At 30.3% G+C, this 14571-nt stretch overlaps 1 protein-coding gene and 1 long non-coding RNA gene across 9 annotated transcripts in view; one reads left to right on the forward strand and one right to left on the reverse strand.

The window, feature by feature from the left end:
• The window catches only part of LOC115876883, a 152815-nt gene that overhangs the window by 117185 nt on the left and 21059 nt on the right, over nt 1–14571 (forward strand). The window lies entirely within an intron of this gene.
• LOC115876875 (sodium channel protein para) overlaps nt 1–14571 on the reverse strand; it is a 48245-nt gene that overhangs the window by 15995 nt on the left and 17679 nt on the right. For 5 of the 7 annotated variants that reach the window (XM_030892884.1, XM_030892889.1, XM_030892887.1 and 2 more), the window contains exons 3-7: nt 12636–12812; nt 10186–10218; nt 6254–6409; nt 2267–2472; nt 1125–1253 (exon numbers count right to left, since the gene is read on the reverse strand). In XM_030892884.1, coding sequence (XP_030748744.1) covers nt 1125–1253; nt 2267–2472; nt 6254–6409; nt 10186–10218; nt 12636–12782 — 671 coding nt within the window. In that variant the 5' untranslated portion in view covers nt 12783–12812. The remainder of the gene's footprint in view (nt 1–1124; nt 1254–2266; nt 2473–6253; nt 6410–10185; nt 10219–12635; nt 12813–14571) is intronic. The other 2 variants (XM_030892891.1, XM_030892890.1) reach the window with 1 other exon arrangement.

The following is a 14571-nucleotide window of genomic DNA, read 5'->3' on the forward strand; positions in this document are numbered from 1 at the left end:
ATATCTGTCTAATATTAATTACATTATTAACTACTCACTTTATATCTACTGTAATAAAACAAAGATGAAAAGTTTTTGTAAATCACTCACATATTTTTGATTGCATTTTGGCAAAAATAACAAATAAAAGATCAATTTTTCATAGCTGTGGAACAAAGGGGACATTCATTTTTATTATTTAGTAATAAAATTTTACTAAAATACAATATAATCTATTAAAGTATTAAAATGGAAGCAATTTTAATACTTCGCTACTTAATTTTAATATCAAGTATACATTTATATCTTTAATTCTTGCAAGAGCTGACATATTAAGAATTAGTGATAGATCACTTCACTGGCTTAAAATTTTAATGTTATATATTAGATAACATTTGGCTTGAAATATTAATAAATGAATTTAACATGATTTAAAGTTATTCTTATCTGTTATCCATTAAGGCACAGTCAGGGTTATAGAAATTCGGCTTATAGAGTTTTCGAACATGCGAAAAGGGGACTAGAAATTTTCAACACGCCATCCAATTTGTAAAAATGGCATTTATCATATTAACGTCAAAAGTTTACCTAAGAAAACAGACATTTAAATGGTTTAAAATTATAATTTGCTAAAATTTCTAGAATTCATAATTACTTCAAGTGATAGAATCATAGAATTATATCCGTGTGACATGAAATTGCAGTATTGTATTTTTCTACGTCATCAAAATATATAAAACGAATAATAGAATGATTTAATTTAGAATTAATTTTACTGAATTATATATTATATTATTTAGCTTGATATTATACAAAATCATTTATAGAAATTGGGTCAAAATCAAATATATTATTGTCGAAACAGCCCAAAATTTATCGAGTTTAACTTCCTTTTGCTTTTGTAAATCAAGCTGAAAATAGGTAAATTGATTAGCATGTCTATCACAGAAAGGATATGACAATGAATTATCTTTGAAATTATCTGCGAACAAAATAAAATAATTTCTATGTGCTGTTGTTTAGCAATAAGTTTAAGTTCTATCACTGTTTCTCAAGCTGTACTCTTCTCAAATAATGACAATGACAGAGAAAAATTAGGAACCTAATCTAAAGAGACTATCTAGTTTTCTAACTAAACTACTCACGCTAAAGCTATGACTACGAAGTCGAGCCAATTCCATGCATCTCTAAGGTAGGTGAACGGTTGAAGAATAAAACCTCTCGCCATCACCTTCACTGCTGATTCGAAGGTATAGATGCCAGTGAATATTACTCTGAAAATCACAAATCCTTCTGGCTACTCTAAACACACACCAAATAAAAGCTTCTAGCCTAAGTCCACCTACACCTCCCACCGAAATCAAGCCAGTATTCAGAGATAGACTACCCTAACTGGTGATTTTAGTGAGAAACGTTTAATCATTTTAGTAGAGATCCGACTGCAATACGTTTAATAACCTTAGAGAGGTCCAGAATGATGGAGTTGCAGGCGTATCTTAGCAATATTATGGATTTAAAACAGTGTATGTAGGGTTTCCATAAGTTTCTGGAAATTCCGGACAAGTGACCTCTGAAACCCGGAGGAAAAAACCGAAAAATAAATTATGAATTTATTTACGTAATTTTTTTTGTTGTGTGTCGTTTAATCGACAGGTAAATTGTACTTTCTGTCACTGTTTGTCAGATGTGATGTGACGATATTCTTCCATGACTCGTTGGATAGACTTTACTTTAAAGGGAAAATTAAAGGCGGTTGAAAAAGTATTCTCTTGCATTTGTCAGCAATATTACGAATTTTACTGCATACGTTACAATTGACATCACAATTTGATTATCCACACGCTTTTGTTTTGGCATTAAATAATAGTAAAATTAAATATTGCACGTTATATACCGACACTTCCAAACCAATTTACCTGTTGCATCTAGAGTTAACATGAGCTAGAGTCCGTACAGTGAATCAGGGAAAATTTCGAGAGATGACATTCCAAAAATGACAGGAACTACAATTTACTTGTCAACGAGTAAATTGTAGTGCACCGAACCGAAAACGAGTGCACCGAAACCGAAAAAAATTACGATATAGATATGAATACATTCGAACAATGTCAGTTTAGTAAATATGTAAGTGTACGTCCAGAGTGCACCGGCTCTAAAACGATTAAAATATTCAAGAAAGTTAGGATTTTAAGGTTAGACAACCCTGGACATGTCCTGGTAAATTTAGACGTATGGAGACCCTAAGTGTAGGTATTAAGTAAGCTATAGATACGCAAATGGTACTTACTCTGTTGATTCTACGGTGGGTGTTGTTGGCATGATCATTAGAATACAATTGACTAGAATGGTTGTAATAATAAAAAGTGAAAACAAGGGATGTACTAAAATGTAAATCGCCACACGACGGATGGGATTAAAAGGATCTAATATCCAAAGGGCATTAGTTGCACTGAATCTAAAAATATCTTTTCCTTTACTTATTACTACGAAAGTCTGAAACAAAAGAGAAAAATTAAATAATCTTCCTACATCATCTCGATTTTTATCTCCATAAAAGTTGGCAATATTTTTATTTGGTGTTACAAACCGAAATATTAGCCACAGCGAAAAGAAAACCAAAGTCTTTTTCTGATCACGGTTCTTTTTTATTAGACGCCTAGCTTCAGGGCAACTTGAAAGACGATTAAAGCTGAAGATTAAAAAACGCTTCTGCCTTTTAAGGTATTGTCGTTATACTGTTTCTTTTTGACCGCAAAATTCGCAATTAAAATTCTTGTAATTTTTTTTGTATACATATACTAATCGGGTAAACTTTTTTTTAGCTGAGATCGTTTATAAAAAAAATAACAAAACGTCCAGTATATGGAAGCGTCCCCAAACACAAAATCATAAAAATTTCTCTGCGTAAATACACCATTCTCTTTTTTCCGACTTTAGAATGCCTGAAATCAGTTGCATGAAAACATGTTCCTGCTTTACATACTAAACACTTTTCTTGTATGGGTATGAACTGAAAAAAATGAAACTAAAGCAATCAAAACACGCTGTAAGCTAAAACGCGCCTGTTTACCAATTTCAATTGACGAGTGCTTTTCAGATTTTGCTATATTTTACAATATTTTATCAATATATGAAAACGTTACACTTCCCCAAAAAGTTTTTTGCATGTCTATGTATTATGATACATTTTCGCAGAATAATTAGACATACGATTCAAAAAAGCTTCCAAATACTAAATCAACAAAGATTTCTTACATTATCTTTTTCAGCTAAACTAAAGTAGTCCTGATTTCAGCAATTCTAAAGTTGAAAAACTGAAAATCATGCACTTCCGCAGAAAAATTAGACTAGGTACTATTCAAAAAGGCTTCCAAATACTAAATAAACAAATCTTTCTTACATAACTGATTTCAGCTAAACGAAAATTGAGTCAATGAATGCCACCCACGTTTTCAAAATAATAAATTCCTAGTATGCCATATATAACCATTCATTTTTATAATATATCGTAAATGACTATAGTAAAAGTCTATAATAAAAGAATATTTTCTGAGATATATTGAAATATTTCTTTACCTTCTCGTTTTCGTATTAAATCTTTCAAATTGTTCGCCCAAGTACAAGCGAATTTGTAACCTTGAACGTGAAAAGCGCGTTTTATTTTTTTTTGTCTTTCATATATATTTTTTATAATGTTATCTTTTCGGATGTCCGTTTTTTTTACTTGCGTTTTAAATTCGAGGGGAAAAAAACAAATCAAAAAGGATAAGCGCTAACACGGGGGTCTCTTGGGAGGGTTGCTGGTCCCTCATCCCTTAGCTCTCCCCTGATAGGAAATGCCCGGGATTATGAAGTGATATCGCGGGAATTAGAATATCTGAGATGAAACCCCGACTAATTTTAACTAGATTCTGGTCAATTTATAAGCTGGTTACTATAATAGTTACTCTTATTTCATATGTAGTTGATTTAACAAGCAGAAAACTTGAAGAAATTCTTAAATGACGATATATGGCAGAAAGAGAACTTGAAATGACTAAAAGGACAAAGGAATAGAACCTATAGTGAATATCCTCACAAAATAATACGTAGATTCATAGACTTGTACGTCTATTACCTTGGTGCGTTTCAGTTTAAAAATTCCGATCGCAGCGCATGATACGGCAGAAATTAGAAGTGCTCGTTACCGTTTATGTCGATTGCATTACAATAATATTAAAATCATGGCTTTGTCATAATATTTAAGTATTTTAATTTTCTACTAGCGCAGTTATTGAAACTATAAAACATTCAGGTAGTAGGTTTGTCTAATGTAACGCTGTTCCGGGTAGTAAAATTAAGTGAAAAAGAACCAGAACTGGCCGTGGCATTGTGTGGTGACAATTTCAGATGTTAATAAAATTGGCGACAAAATGTTATCACGTAAAAGAGGGCGTAAGGAGGCTTCTAAAATTATCATTATATACCTTTATAAAAAATTTCGTTATAGCCTAAATAGCTCCAGTTATGTCCCCACTAGCAAAACCGGTGCGTAAAACTATGCTCGCTACCGCAGTTGAACTCTTATAAAAAGTTTTATTAGCTTGAATAATAAATTATAGTACAAGAGACCTTTTGAAGATATCAAAATATTTACTTTTTTATTTTTTTGGGGAATTTTATCAAATTATATTTACACTACCTAACCTAACACTTTTAGAATATAAAAATATTTTTTTACAGTGGATTATTAATCAATGTTACAATTTTTCCCGATAGTGGCAGCACCGGCGGAGAATGCACCAAGTCTATAGGCTTGGCACATAATGTTCTACTAAGCAGTTTCAGTTCAAAATATGTTTCACTTTTCTTTTTTAAAGAGATACTGTCCACTTGCTGACAATAGACTGTCAGATTATAATACTTCCTTTATAAACAAAATTCTCAAACATATCGCTAAAAATAGAAGCGTAGGGGGCATAATTTTACTACAAAGTGTTACACGGTGCCAAACATGAATGAAAACAGACTAAGAGAGGATTCCTTAGATACTATAGAATCGTACGCACAAAATAACAAACTCTCGTATAACACCCACTGTTTTATCCCTTAAACCCTTTAAATATCTTAACAGGTCTATTTACTATTCCATGTCTCGTGATTCGAGTCACCTGCATGCATTGGCCATGGAGCATACCTAATAATAAACTTACTGCAAATTCTGTAATTGTCAGTCGCACATTTTTAATGATCACCCTGTAAATTTGTTTTATGTTCTGTTTCGTGCTTGGTACTAAAATGCTTGAATGTTTATTATAAAATACAGACGAAAACACAATAAACCTCTTAGACTGCATTACATAAATTTATAAAAAAAACTACCCTAACCTGCGTTTCTTCTTTTTTGGATCTTAAATCCTGAAGGTATTTTTCATTGATTCAACTTTGATATTTCGTATAATATACCATACGGTCGAAAAAAGACTGAGTATCTGAAAAGCAATTTTAATTTCGACCTCATCAACAAGAATTTATTTTGGGTTGTTTGCGGGTTAACTAAACCAAACCAAAACTCGCTATTGGGAATTTTTGTCTGTTCTGCTATATAAATTCTTTTAATTAAAACGCAAATTTAATTATGGCTGTGTAAACTAGGCTGTTTTTTTGTAAACTTATTCAAAACGGGCTTAAATCAAATTGTTTTTGATCGATCGGTAGAATTTTCTTGCGTAGGTACTTATCTATAACCAACAAATTCCTACTTAAACTAATTATTTATCCCTTACGCCCTTCCTGCATATAAATACCTTAGTTAATGAAGCTTTTGAACCGGCCAAATTGATTACGATCATCAATTGAAATTTGTGTATTCGAGATAAAAGTTTTTTGAGGGCTGAAATTAATAATAAAACCTTTTCAAACTCTGGAGGGGACTGTATTATATTTTACATCAACTTTTGGAGTTTGCCTGTTTAAAAAAAGGGTTAAGATAAATGTTGGATCGTCTGATTATCGTACAAAATTACCGTAATATTTTTTTGGGGGGATTTACCTAGTATTCTTAATAATAATAACTTTATTTCAAAATATTTCAGTGTCAGTATATCTGTTAGAATATAAACTAGAATAAACGAGATAATTTTTGTACTTTAAAGTAGCCACACACATTTAGTGTTTGTTGAGTTACAAACTGCAGTTTTGCCTTGAGAAAAAACTGTATGTATGTGGCTACCTCTAGGGTTGCTTAGAGGTGTAAATTTCAGAAAAAAACAAATGGATGACTTTAAGACCTTACCATTTGGTTACTATAAAAGGGGTCGATGTCCTCAAGTGGTGTGCTGGCAAGTTCTGGAGGAAAATTACCCTGAAGCCTAACCGGCAGGGGCAACCCTTGCTCCAGTGTCTGGTCAGGTTGGGGGCCTTCATCTTCGTCCTCGTCTTCATACCGAATCTATCACATTTCAAACTTTAATCACATCTGCCTTGGACAGATTTCTATCATTCGGGTTAATAGAGAACAGTGTCCAAAACGAAATTAGCATTTTCTAGGCAACTTTAAGTCTCGTAGAAAATTTTGTTTAAAAAATAAATCGTTTATATCACTGAAAGAGGAAAAATCCAGTATAATCTCCTTATTTTTATAATCATATTATCCTGTACAGGATGTCCCATTTTAGTTGAAATTATACGGTATCTTCGTTATTAGTAAAGATGGGAAGATGCAGTTTGAACAAACCTGTCCCACTTTTTTGTCAAACGGAAGATGCATTACAGGATATTTTTGAAAATTTTGCAATTTGGGACAGCCCCCTGTCTCTGTTATTCTAAAAGTTATCGAGAAGGTAACAAATATTTCTTATACAATTTTTTATGTAAAATATGGTGACGTAGTCTGCTTTTTTTTGGGAAAAAATACTAAAATTTTTTTTTTCACATAGTAACACCTTGTATATGAACTTCCCAAAAATATATAACACTCTCTATTCATTTTTACTATTTACTGCAATATTTAAAAGTATTATTTTCTCGTTAGTAGGCTGTGATAGATAATAAAAAAAATTAAAATGGTATTTACTCTAAAATAGTCGTTAAAATTTCATTTTTGACTAAATAATTTTGTTTTTGAAAGTTCTTTCTTTATAACGGGGTGGATCTGCAAATAAAAAAAGCTTGCCTGATAGCATTCATGAAAACTTTGAAATATTGCACAGTAAATAGTGAAAATAAATATAGAGTGACATATATTTTTGAAAAGCTCATGAAAATCCAGATTATATGGTTTATAAATATATACAGGGTGGTCTATTTAAGAAAATATACATAAGTTCAATCTCTAAAAATATTTTTATAAACGTATATCAAGTATAGCAAATATTAATTTCATTTGACAGAAAAGTAGTAAAGGTTTGTGCAAAACGCATCTTTCTATCTTCATTAATAACAGAGATACCGTATGATTTGAACTAAAATGGGACACCCTGTACACTTTTACTACATCGGAAAGTGTATTGAGAAACGATTAAGCCGGCTTTTGACGTCAAATATATCGATTATTTTCGGAATGATATTTTTTTAGGGTGAATTAAAATCTAGCAGGACGAGGTAAAAATAGCTATCAAATATTTGAACAATCTATTCATATTTTATTTGGATTAAGACTTAATGAAGAATATTTTTCTATTTTGTGCCTTTACCTAAGTTTCTTTCTATATACTAATAAGTGCCAACTAAAGTAATATTTTTTTCATAATTACCTAGAAAATACTATTTTTTTACTAAAATCCTTTTAATTAAGGAATTTAAAAACTTATATTAATATTGGTTTTAAAATATAAACAAGTGTTTATAATGTGGTTGTGTGTGCCAATATTTTGAGAATTTAAAAATTTTTGGCGGAAGTTTTCAAAAAAAATCTACAGTAAAGTTGCATTTTGTATTTTTATGAATTCACGTTCATCATGCATAAATACCATAATATTACATACCGTTTGTTTGTTCCAAACTTACTAATTAGATTTTAGGCTCATACTGATTTCTAATTAGAAACTTTGAAACTCTTTTTTTATAAGGCATTCATTTACTGTAGTTTTTCAGAAATGTGCTTGTTTTGACAGTGTAGACTGTTGATCAATACAAGTGTTTTACTAAACTTGTGGCTATCTACCCAAATAATGGCAGTCATATCTAAAAATATAAAGCAGCCTCGAAATTTTTCTAAAATTCTAACATACAATCAACATGAATTAGGTAACAGACTAAACTTTCTATTGTCTACATTGCCTCAAAAGATTTGTAACAGTAAAGTTTGAACGAAAACAGGTGTTGTGGTGATCTTTTTTCTTTTTTTTTATGGTGTGCGGTGTCAATATGAATTTCAGCCGTGTCAAAAACAGCTGATATGCACCGTTAACGTTTGGTTTCTTCGAAAAAAAATTCTAGAAACTCAACATGTGTTCTGTCGTTGTGTCAAGCAGGTCCAAAATGCACTAGAGTGGCTTAAGCAGCGTAAACGTAAAAGAAAGCTTTTAATTTTCGATGCAACTGACGATTTCAAATAAGCTTTATGTCGAACGGTTTTTTTAAGTATAGGGTAAACCACTGTAAATACTCCATGCAAGAGAAAATCAATAATGCCAAGTTTTGATATGCTTAGCCGAGTGTTGGAAAATGCCTATTTTTCTTGTAATAATAGCTAGATGTTCAGAATACGAAAACGATTATCTTATTGGATTTTTTTAAGCCAAAATTTTTTTGTTATGCTAATGCTTACTTTAGTCAATGATGTGTTTAGTCGACTATACAAACATTCTTTCAGATACTTTTAACATATTTTATCTCTATCGTAGGACTTAGATTTTTAAATTTTCATATAATAATGATGACTTGTATTTTAATTAAATATTTTTGCTCCAAGACCAGCTAATGTTTTCTCTTATTTTCAAAACCTTTAAAATAATAATAGATAATAAAATTATGAAAAATAAGATTTTTAGAAAAAAATTTGTAACTTTAGAGTATTTAATTAGTTAATTAGAGTTTATGCAGTTTTATGGAAATTAGAGAATGTACTAAAATCGTAAATTTTCATGGCTATGATGGCCATTTTTGGCTATTTTTTACAGATGTTCAAAGGGCTTAGAAAAATAGTAATCATAGTCATAAAATTATGAAAATTTCAGGGTTTGTAGAAAATTTTATGTAGATTCAGAATATTTACACCTTTAAAGGCTTTAGAATCTTTGAACCCTTGTTTTTTAGCTATTTTTGATGATTGTTAAAACGCTCCTTACATCTATTACTGTTCTCGTAAGACTACAGTGGTCGATATTTTCTTATTCTACACCTTTTATATAGTAAAAAAGCAGTTTTACCAAAATCGGTGACATGTCGAAAGTCACAAATATTCACGACTAAAAAAAATCGAAAATACTCATTTTTGGCTATTGTTACACATTTTCAAAGGCCTTAGAAAAATAGTAATCATAGCCATAAAATTATAAAAATTTCAGCATTTATAAGAAATCTTATGTAGATTCAGAATATATAGACCTTTAAAGGCTTACATATTTTTGTTTTGTGTGAAAATTTTTTACATCCTTTACTGTTCTCGTAAGATTACTATGGTTTATAGTTTCTTATTCTACGCCTTTTAATTAGTAAATAACAGCAGTTTTAACTAAAACTGCGAAATCACGAAAATCGCCAATTTTCACGACTATATGTATGAAAAAAAGTCGAAAAATTAATTATTAATTATTATGTTCGGCTATTTTTAACACCTTTTCCAAGGCATTAGAAAAATAATAATCATAGACATATAATTGTAAAAATTTCTGTATTTTTAGGAAATGTTATGTAGATTCAGAATATACACAATACACAAACCTTTGACGACTTAGATATCTTGGTTTTGTTGGAAAATTATTTTTTTGAAACTTTGTTTTCAGCTATTTTTGATGATGGTTAAAACTGTCTCCTATATCCAGTATTGTTTCCGTACGACTATATTGGTCTATATTTCCTTATTCTACATCTCTTAATTAGTAAATAACAGCAGTTTTAACTAAATCGGTGACATGACCAAAATCGCTAATTTTCATGAGGTCATCGTAAGATATTGAGTTGGTTTACCCTATATCGTTTGTTTAATATACTCTATCGTCAGACGCATGATATTAACAGCTAAAAAGCATTTTTTTGTGAGCATTTTCATTGGAGAAATCTTACTTCTTTTTTCTTTTTCCTTCGTCCAAAACCGGGCTGCAATGAAGTTTGAATTTTTAACATTTATAAAGCCACATCGCCTTTACATCACCTATCTACTCACATCACAAGATTCAGATAATAAACTGTTGAATCAATTTAGGAATAGGTGCATTGAAATGATAACAAAATTGAATGGTATCTTGCACTATTAAATTCTTGTGATATGTTGGAGAAAATGTCATGTTATAATATGAAGAATGTGGGACCTTCGATAATTTATGAATAAGGAGAAAATTAAAAACCAATGACGCGAGATAAACGGTTGTGTACATTAACAGACCTTATTCACACTATATATAGACGATTCTTTGTCTAGAATTTTTTATTTTTTATAAAACAACCATCTTCAAACAATATTCTAGATTTGAGAAGTATATAATAGGTTTAATATATACGACTATCTTTTTTAGCCCTTATGTAATAAATCGCCTAATTTATTAAATAACTTTAGGGTTTTATAACACTCCAAACTGTAATAAAAGAGGAATTATGTGCGAAATCCAAGTATAAACGGTTCATGACCATGCTATATTTGATATAATTTTAAAAGTATTATAATAATTGAAAGTAATATAATGGAGATTTTTTTTTAAATTTAATAGATGACCGTAGTATATTTCAGACTACTATAAAAATGCTATTATGAAAGAATTCTAAATAAAAAAATCAGAACTTGTAAGTCTCGTATTGGAAATATAATTTATATATAGGGTATAAAATTTCCTGTTCTGCCCTACTCGGTATAAGGTTAGGATAATAAAATACTGCCTTTTTAAAAAATATGTTAAAATATATTGTTTAAACGCCATTAATGTAGAATATATTCTTCTTACTAATATTGTATTAATTTTATTACAGAAAAAAACTTCATGACAGAAATAGAAAATATATTTTTCCTCATTCAGAAGTCTTTTATTCACCTATACTTCGAAAAGGCCACAATTCTGATCAAACACGTCACTACAAATCATGCGAAAATAAAGAAAAAATGTTTGTATCAATATATTTCAACCTTTTTTCTATAAGACGCCTTTATATTATTTTTATTTTATTTTTCCCACCTTGAGAGTGTAGATTGATTTTTTCAAGCATTTTTTTGCTTAAAACAACATTGTTTGAGAGATTTGTTTTATAAGTTATAGCTGATTCTAAGTCAAAAATATTTCTAGACATATTGAAAACATGCTTTAAAATCTGTTATTGTACATGATAAAATATTTTGTTTTTTCCAATTACAATGTTTGTAACCTTATGACCGCCAATTGTAGGGTATAGCCTTATGTCTCGTTGTTTCAAGTTCTCAGGTGTGTTACTTTTCTTACAAATACAACACATAGATAAGAGGCATATAATAGTTCATGCAAATATCCTCAAGCAGTATTGGCAAAGATCTATATAACTCCTGGAAAGTATATATTTTGATTTAAATTATAATCGTATATACAAATTAAAACGTTTTTTTTAATACACATATTTTATTTTCCTAGAATAATTTTGATTTTTTTTAATTTAATTTAAATAAAAAAATATGATTTTTAAAATGTTTTTAACAATTGGAAGGGTTAAAACAAAGCTGTTAAAAGTTAGCAACAATACAAAAGAAGAGAAAAAAGTGAAAGAATTTATTATTTAATACAAAGGTTGGAATTCATTTGGAAAATAAATTTTTCTTTCCTGCTTTTACGAGTTTTTGCCAAGTGGAAGAAAGAAAAGTAGATGGTTCATAACTTTGTAAAATTGATAAAGAAAGTAACTTGCGAAGAGGTCATCCTAAAAAAAAGTTACGAAGCTCTTGTTTGAAATTTTAAGGCCTGTACTGAGCAAACAATGCAATAATGACTCACTCTAATAAAAGAACAGAAAATGAATGGTGACATACGTGGGCCATTCCATAGATAAATTGACAACACTTGCATTATTATTAATATTTTATTACTTCAGAAAAAAAATTAGGAAGAATGTATAAATCTTATGGAATTAAAATTTGTTTTATAATGAACCATGTAATCAGTGGTTCCAAGTGTCAAAAATATGTCAGAATGGAATGACCTATATGTTAGTAACTAATACGACATCGATAAATGAAGCATAGAGGATTAGGGGGGTGAAGTGTGAAAGTAGAGGAAGTAGAAGTTCACACATAAACAAATAATCATCGGCTTGTATTTAAAGTAATCATCTGGTACCTACCGGAGTCAATTAATTTTTGTCACAATTTCAGGCAATTTTGGTTTTTCTAACTCTAAAAATAAATTATTCTAATCAGACTCTGAAAAACTTTTAGTTATATACATATAAACTTGAAAATATGGATCTAAACGCAGTACCAGATGAGTTTTTTTAGAACAGTGGACATATATAGCCGAGACTATTATTTTTATGCGTGCACCATGCTGGTAAAGGCTACGTACTTCTCCTTCAGCTCTCTTCTTTTCGAGCTCTTTCTGTTTGGCATGTTCTTCGGCAATTCGAGCTTCGATGGCGGCCAATGACTCGCGAGTGAATGGACGGAATAGGCTGCGCTCCTCCTCAGAGAACGAGTCAGAGACGACGGACATGTCTCCTCTCGCCTAGGCCCCCACGATACCCTGGAATCACAGATTAATCCTCAATTTAGACCTCCCTAATGCCCAATGCCATCCTTAATTCCTAATGCCCTCCTTAATGCCTAATGCCTTCCTTAATGTCCTTATTTTCCAATGCTTAATGTCCCGTTTCCTAATTGTATTATTGTTAATGTTCCTAATGCCTAATACCTTTTAATTCTCTGTGTAAGCATATTCAAATATCAGAGTGTTTTCTGTAATTTCGACTGCCCTCTAATTTCTAAAGCTTCTTATGCCTAATGCTTTTATTTTTTTTTTCTAGAAATATCCAAAAATGTATTTTCTTTTTAATGCCAAGTACGTTTCTTTTAAAGTTATAAATTCTACGAAATAAAGCTATTATAAACCTTGTTTTAGACATTTTTAGAACATTGTATTTAATGGTTTATACCACTTTTATATCATATCTTATAGGACCTCACAGTGTATGTATCCTATACCAGAGCAAAAATCAACAAGTGACACGGCAACAAAACTTATGCTTCCACTCAGGTCAAATAAGATCGATTTTGGGTTCTTAAAATGTAGAAACAGCAAAGAGCATTCCCTTGGGCGGCTGTTTGGACTCCAGTAAGAAGCAAATAAATATTTATGTTTTATTTATAAACAAGCAATCGTAAAAGGAAATTTAAGATCAGGCCGTAAAATGGTTTTTAAATTGCATTGTAAAGCGCTAATATTTAAATTTTAAATGCTGATATTGTTCGTCGACAATCACTGTGTCAGAAAATATCTTCGAATTTAATTCATACTGTTTATTAGTTTGGGTTTTAAAATTACGAAAACTTATAGTATACAGTCGTGTGAAATAGTCATATTTCCAGTATCTGGACAGTTAGAGATATGTGTGCTCCCAAACTAAGGGAGTATTCATTTGATTGTTGACGGAGAAATATAGGAATTTCTGATATCGGATTTTCTGTGGGCGTTGGAGACAAACTCAGTTAAATTAATAAACTTTAATCAGTAATTTCAACAAAAGGCTTTCTCGAGGAAGTTTTAATTTATTTCCATCTTTTATCATTAGCAAGAGATTTAAATAATTGTATGTCGATTTATAATCATTAGATTAATTAGTATTATTGTTTCTCAGTTACAGATACCGAAAAAACAAGCCAAGAATTTTTTTACGTTAGCAACAAAATTTTCTCGTGATCGACCTTGTCTTTAGGACGATTTATTTGATCAATAAGTCTTTTTAATGATGACAAACATTCTCCTGTTCTTAAAAGAATTCTTTCTGTTTATTTATTTGCTTATTATTTCAATAGCAGCAAAGGAGACCGTTTTTTGCTAAAGGATAATATTTATTATTAGATTTTCTTTTAAAACATAACTAAGCTGGCTGTTATTGATTTAAAATTTTAAAAGGATATTTATAAAATGATACACAACTTTATATCCAGGAGGTATAAATAGATATTACTTGAACCGATAGATAGATAGAGTCTCTTTTGATCTAATTTTAAAACACTTAAAAAGTACTTGCGATGTAATCTATCTAACGTCAACTTTGTATAGTAAATTACTGATGGAACTCGCTCAAGTTTCGTGTCAGTTTATAGGACATGATGAGATGCTCTAATTAGAGTCTTAGAGAACTAATATGTTCAATAATGATTTACTACAATTAACGCTATCAGCAAATCTGGGCAATGAAACAAAAAATACAACTTGAAAGCAAATATTATTCATAATTTGGTAAGATACGAGAGTCACATTATAAAAAATTTAGAGAATA

The sequence above is a fragment of the Sitophilus oryzae genome, unplaced genomic scaffold (assembly GCF_002938485.1).
Source record: "Sitophilus oryzae breed Bouriz unplaced genomic scaffold, Soryzae_2.0 scaffold_1440_pilon_pilon, whole genome shotgun sequence".
NCBI lineage: Eukaryota > Metazoa > Arthropoda > Insecta > Coleoptera > Curculionidae > Sitophilus > Sitophilus oryzae.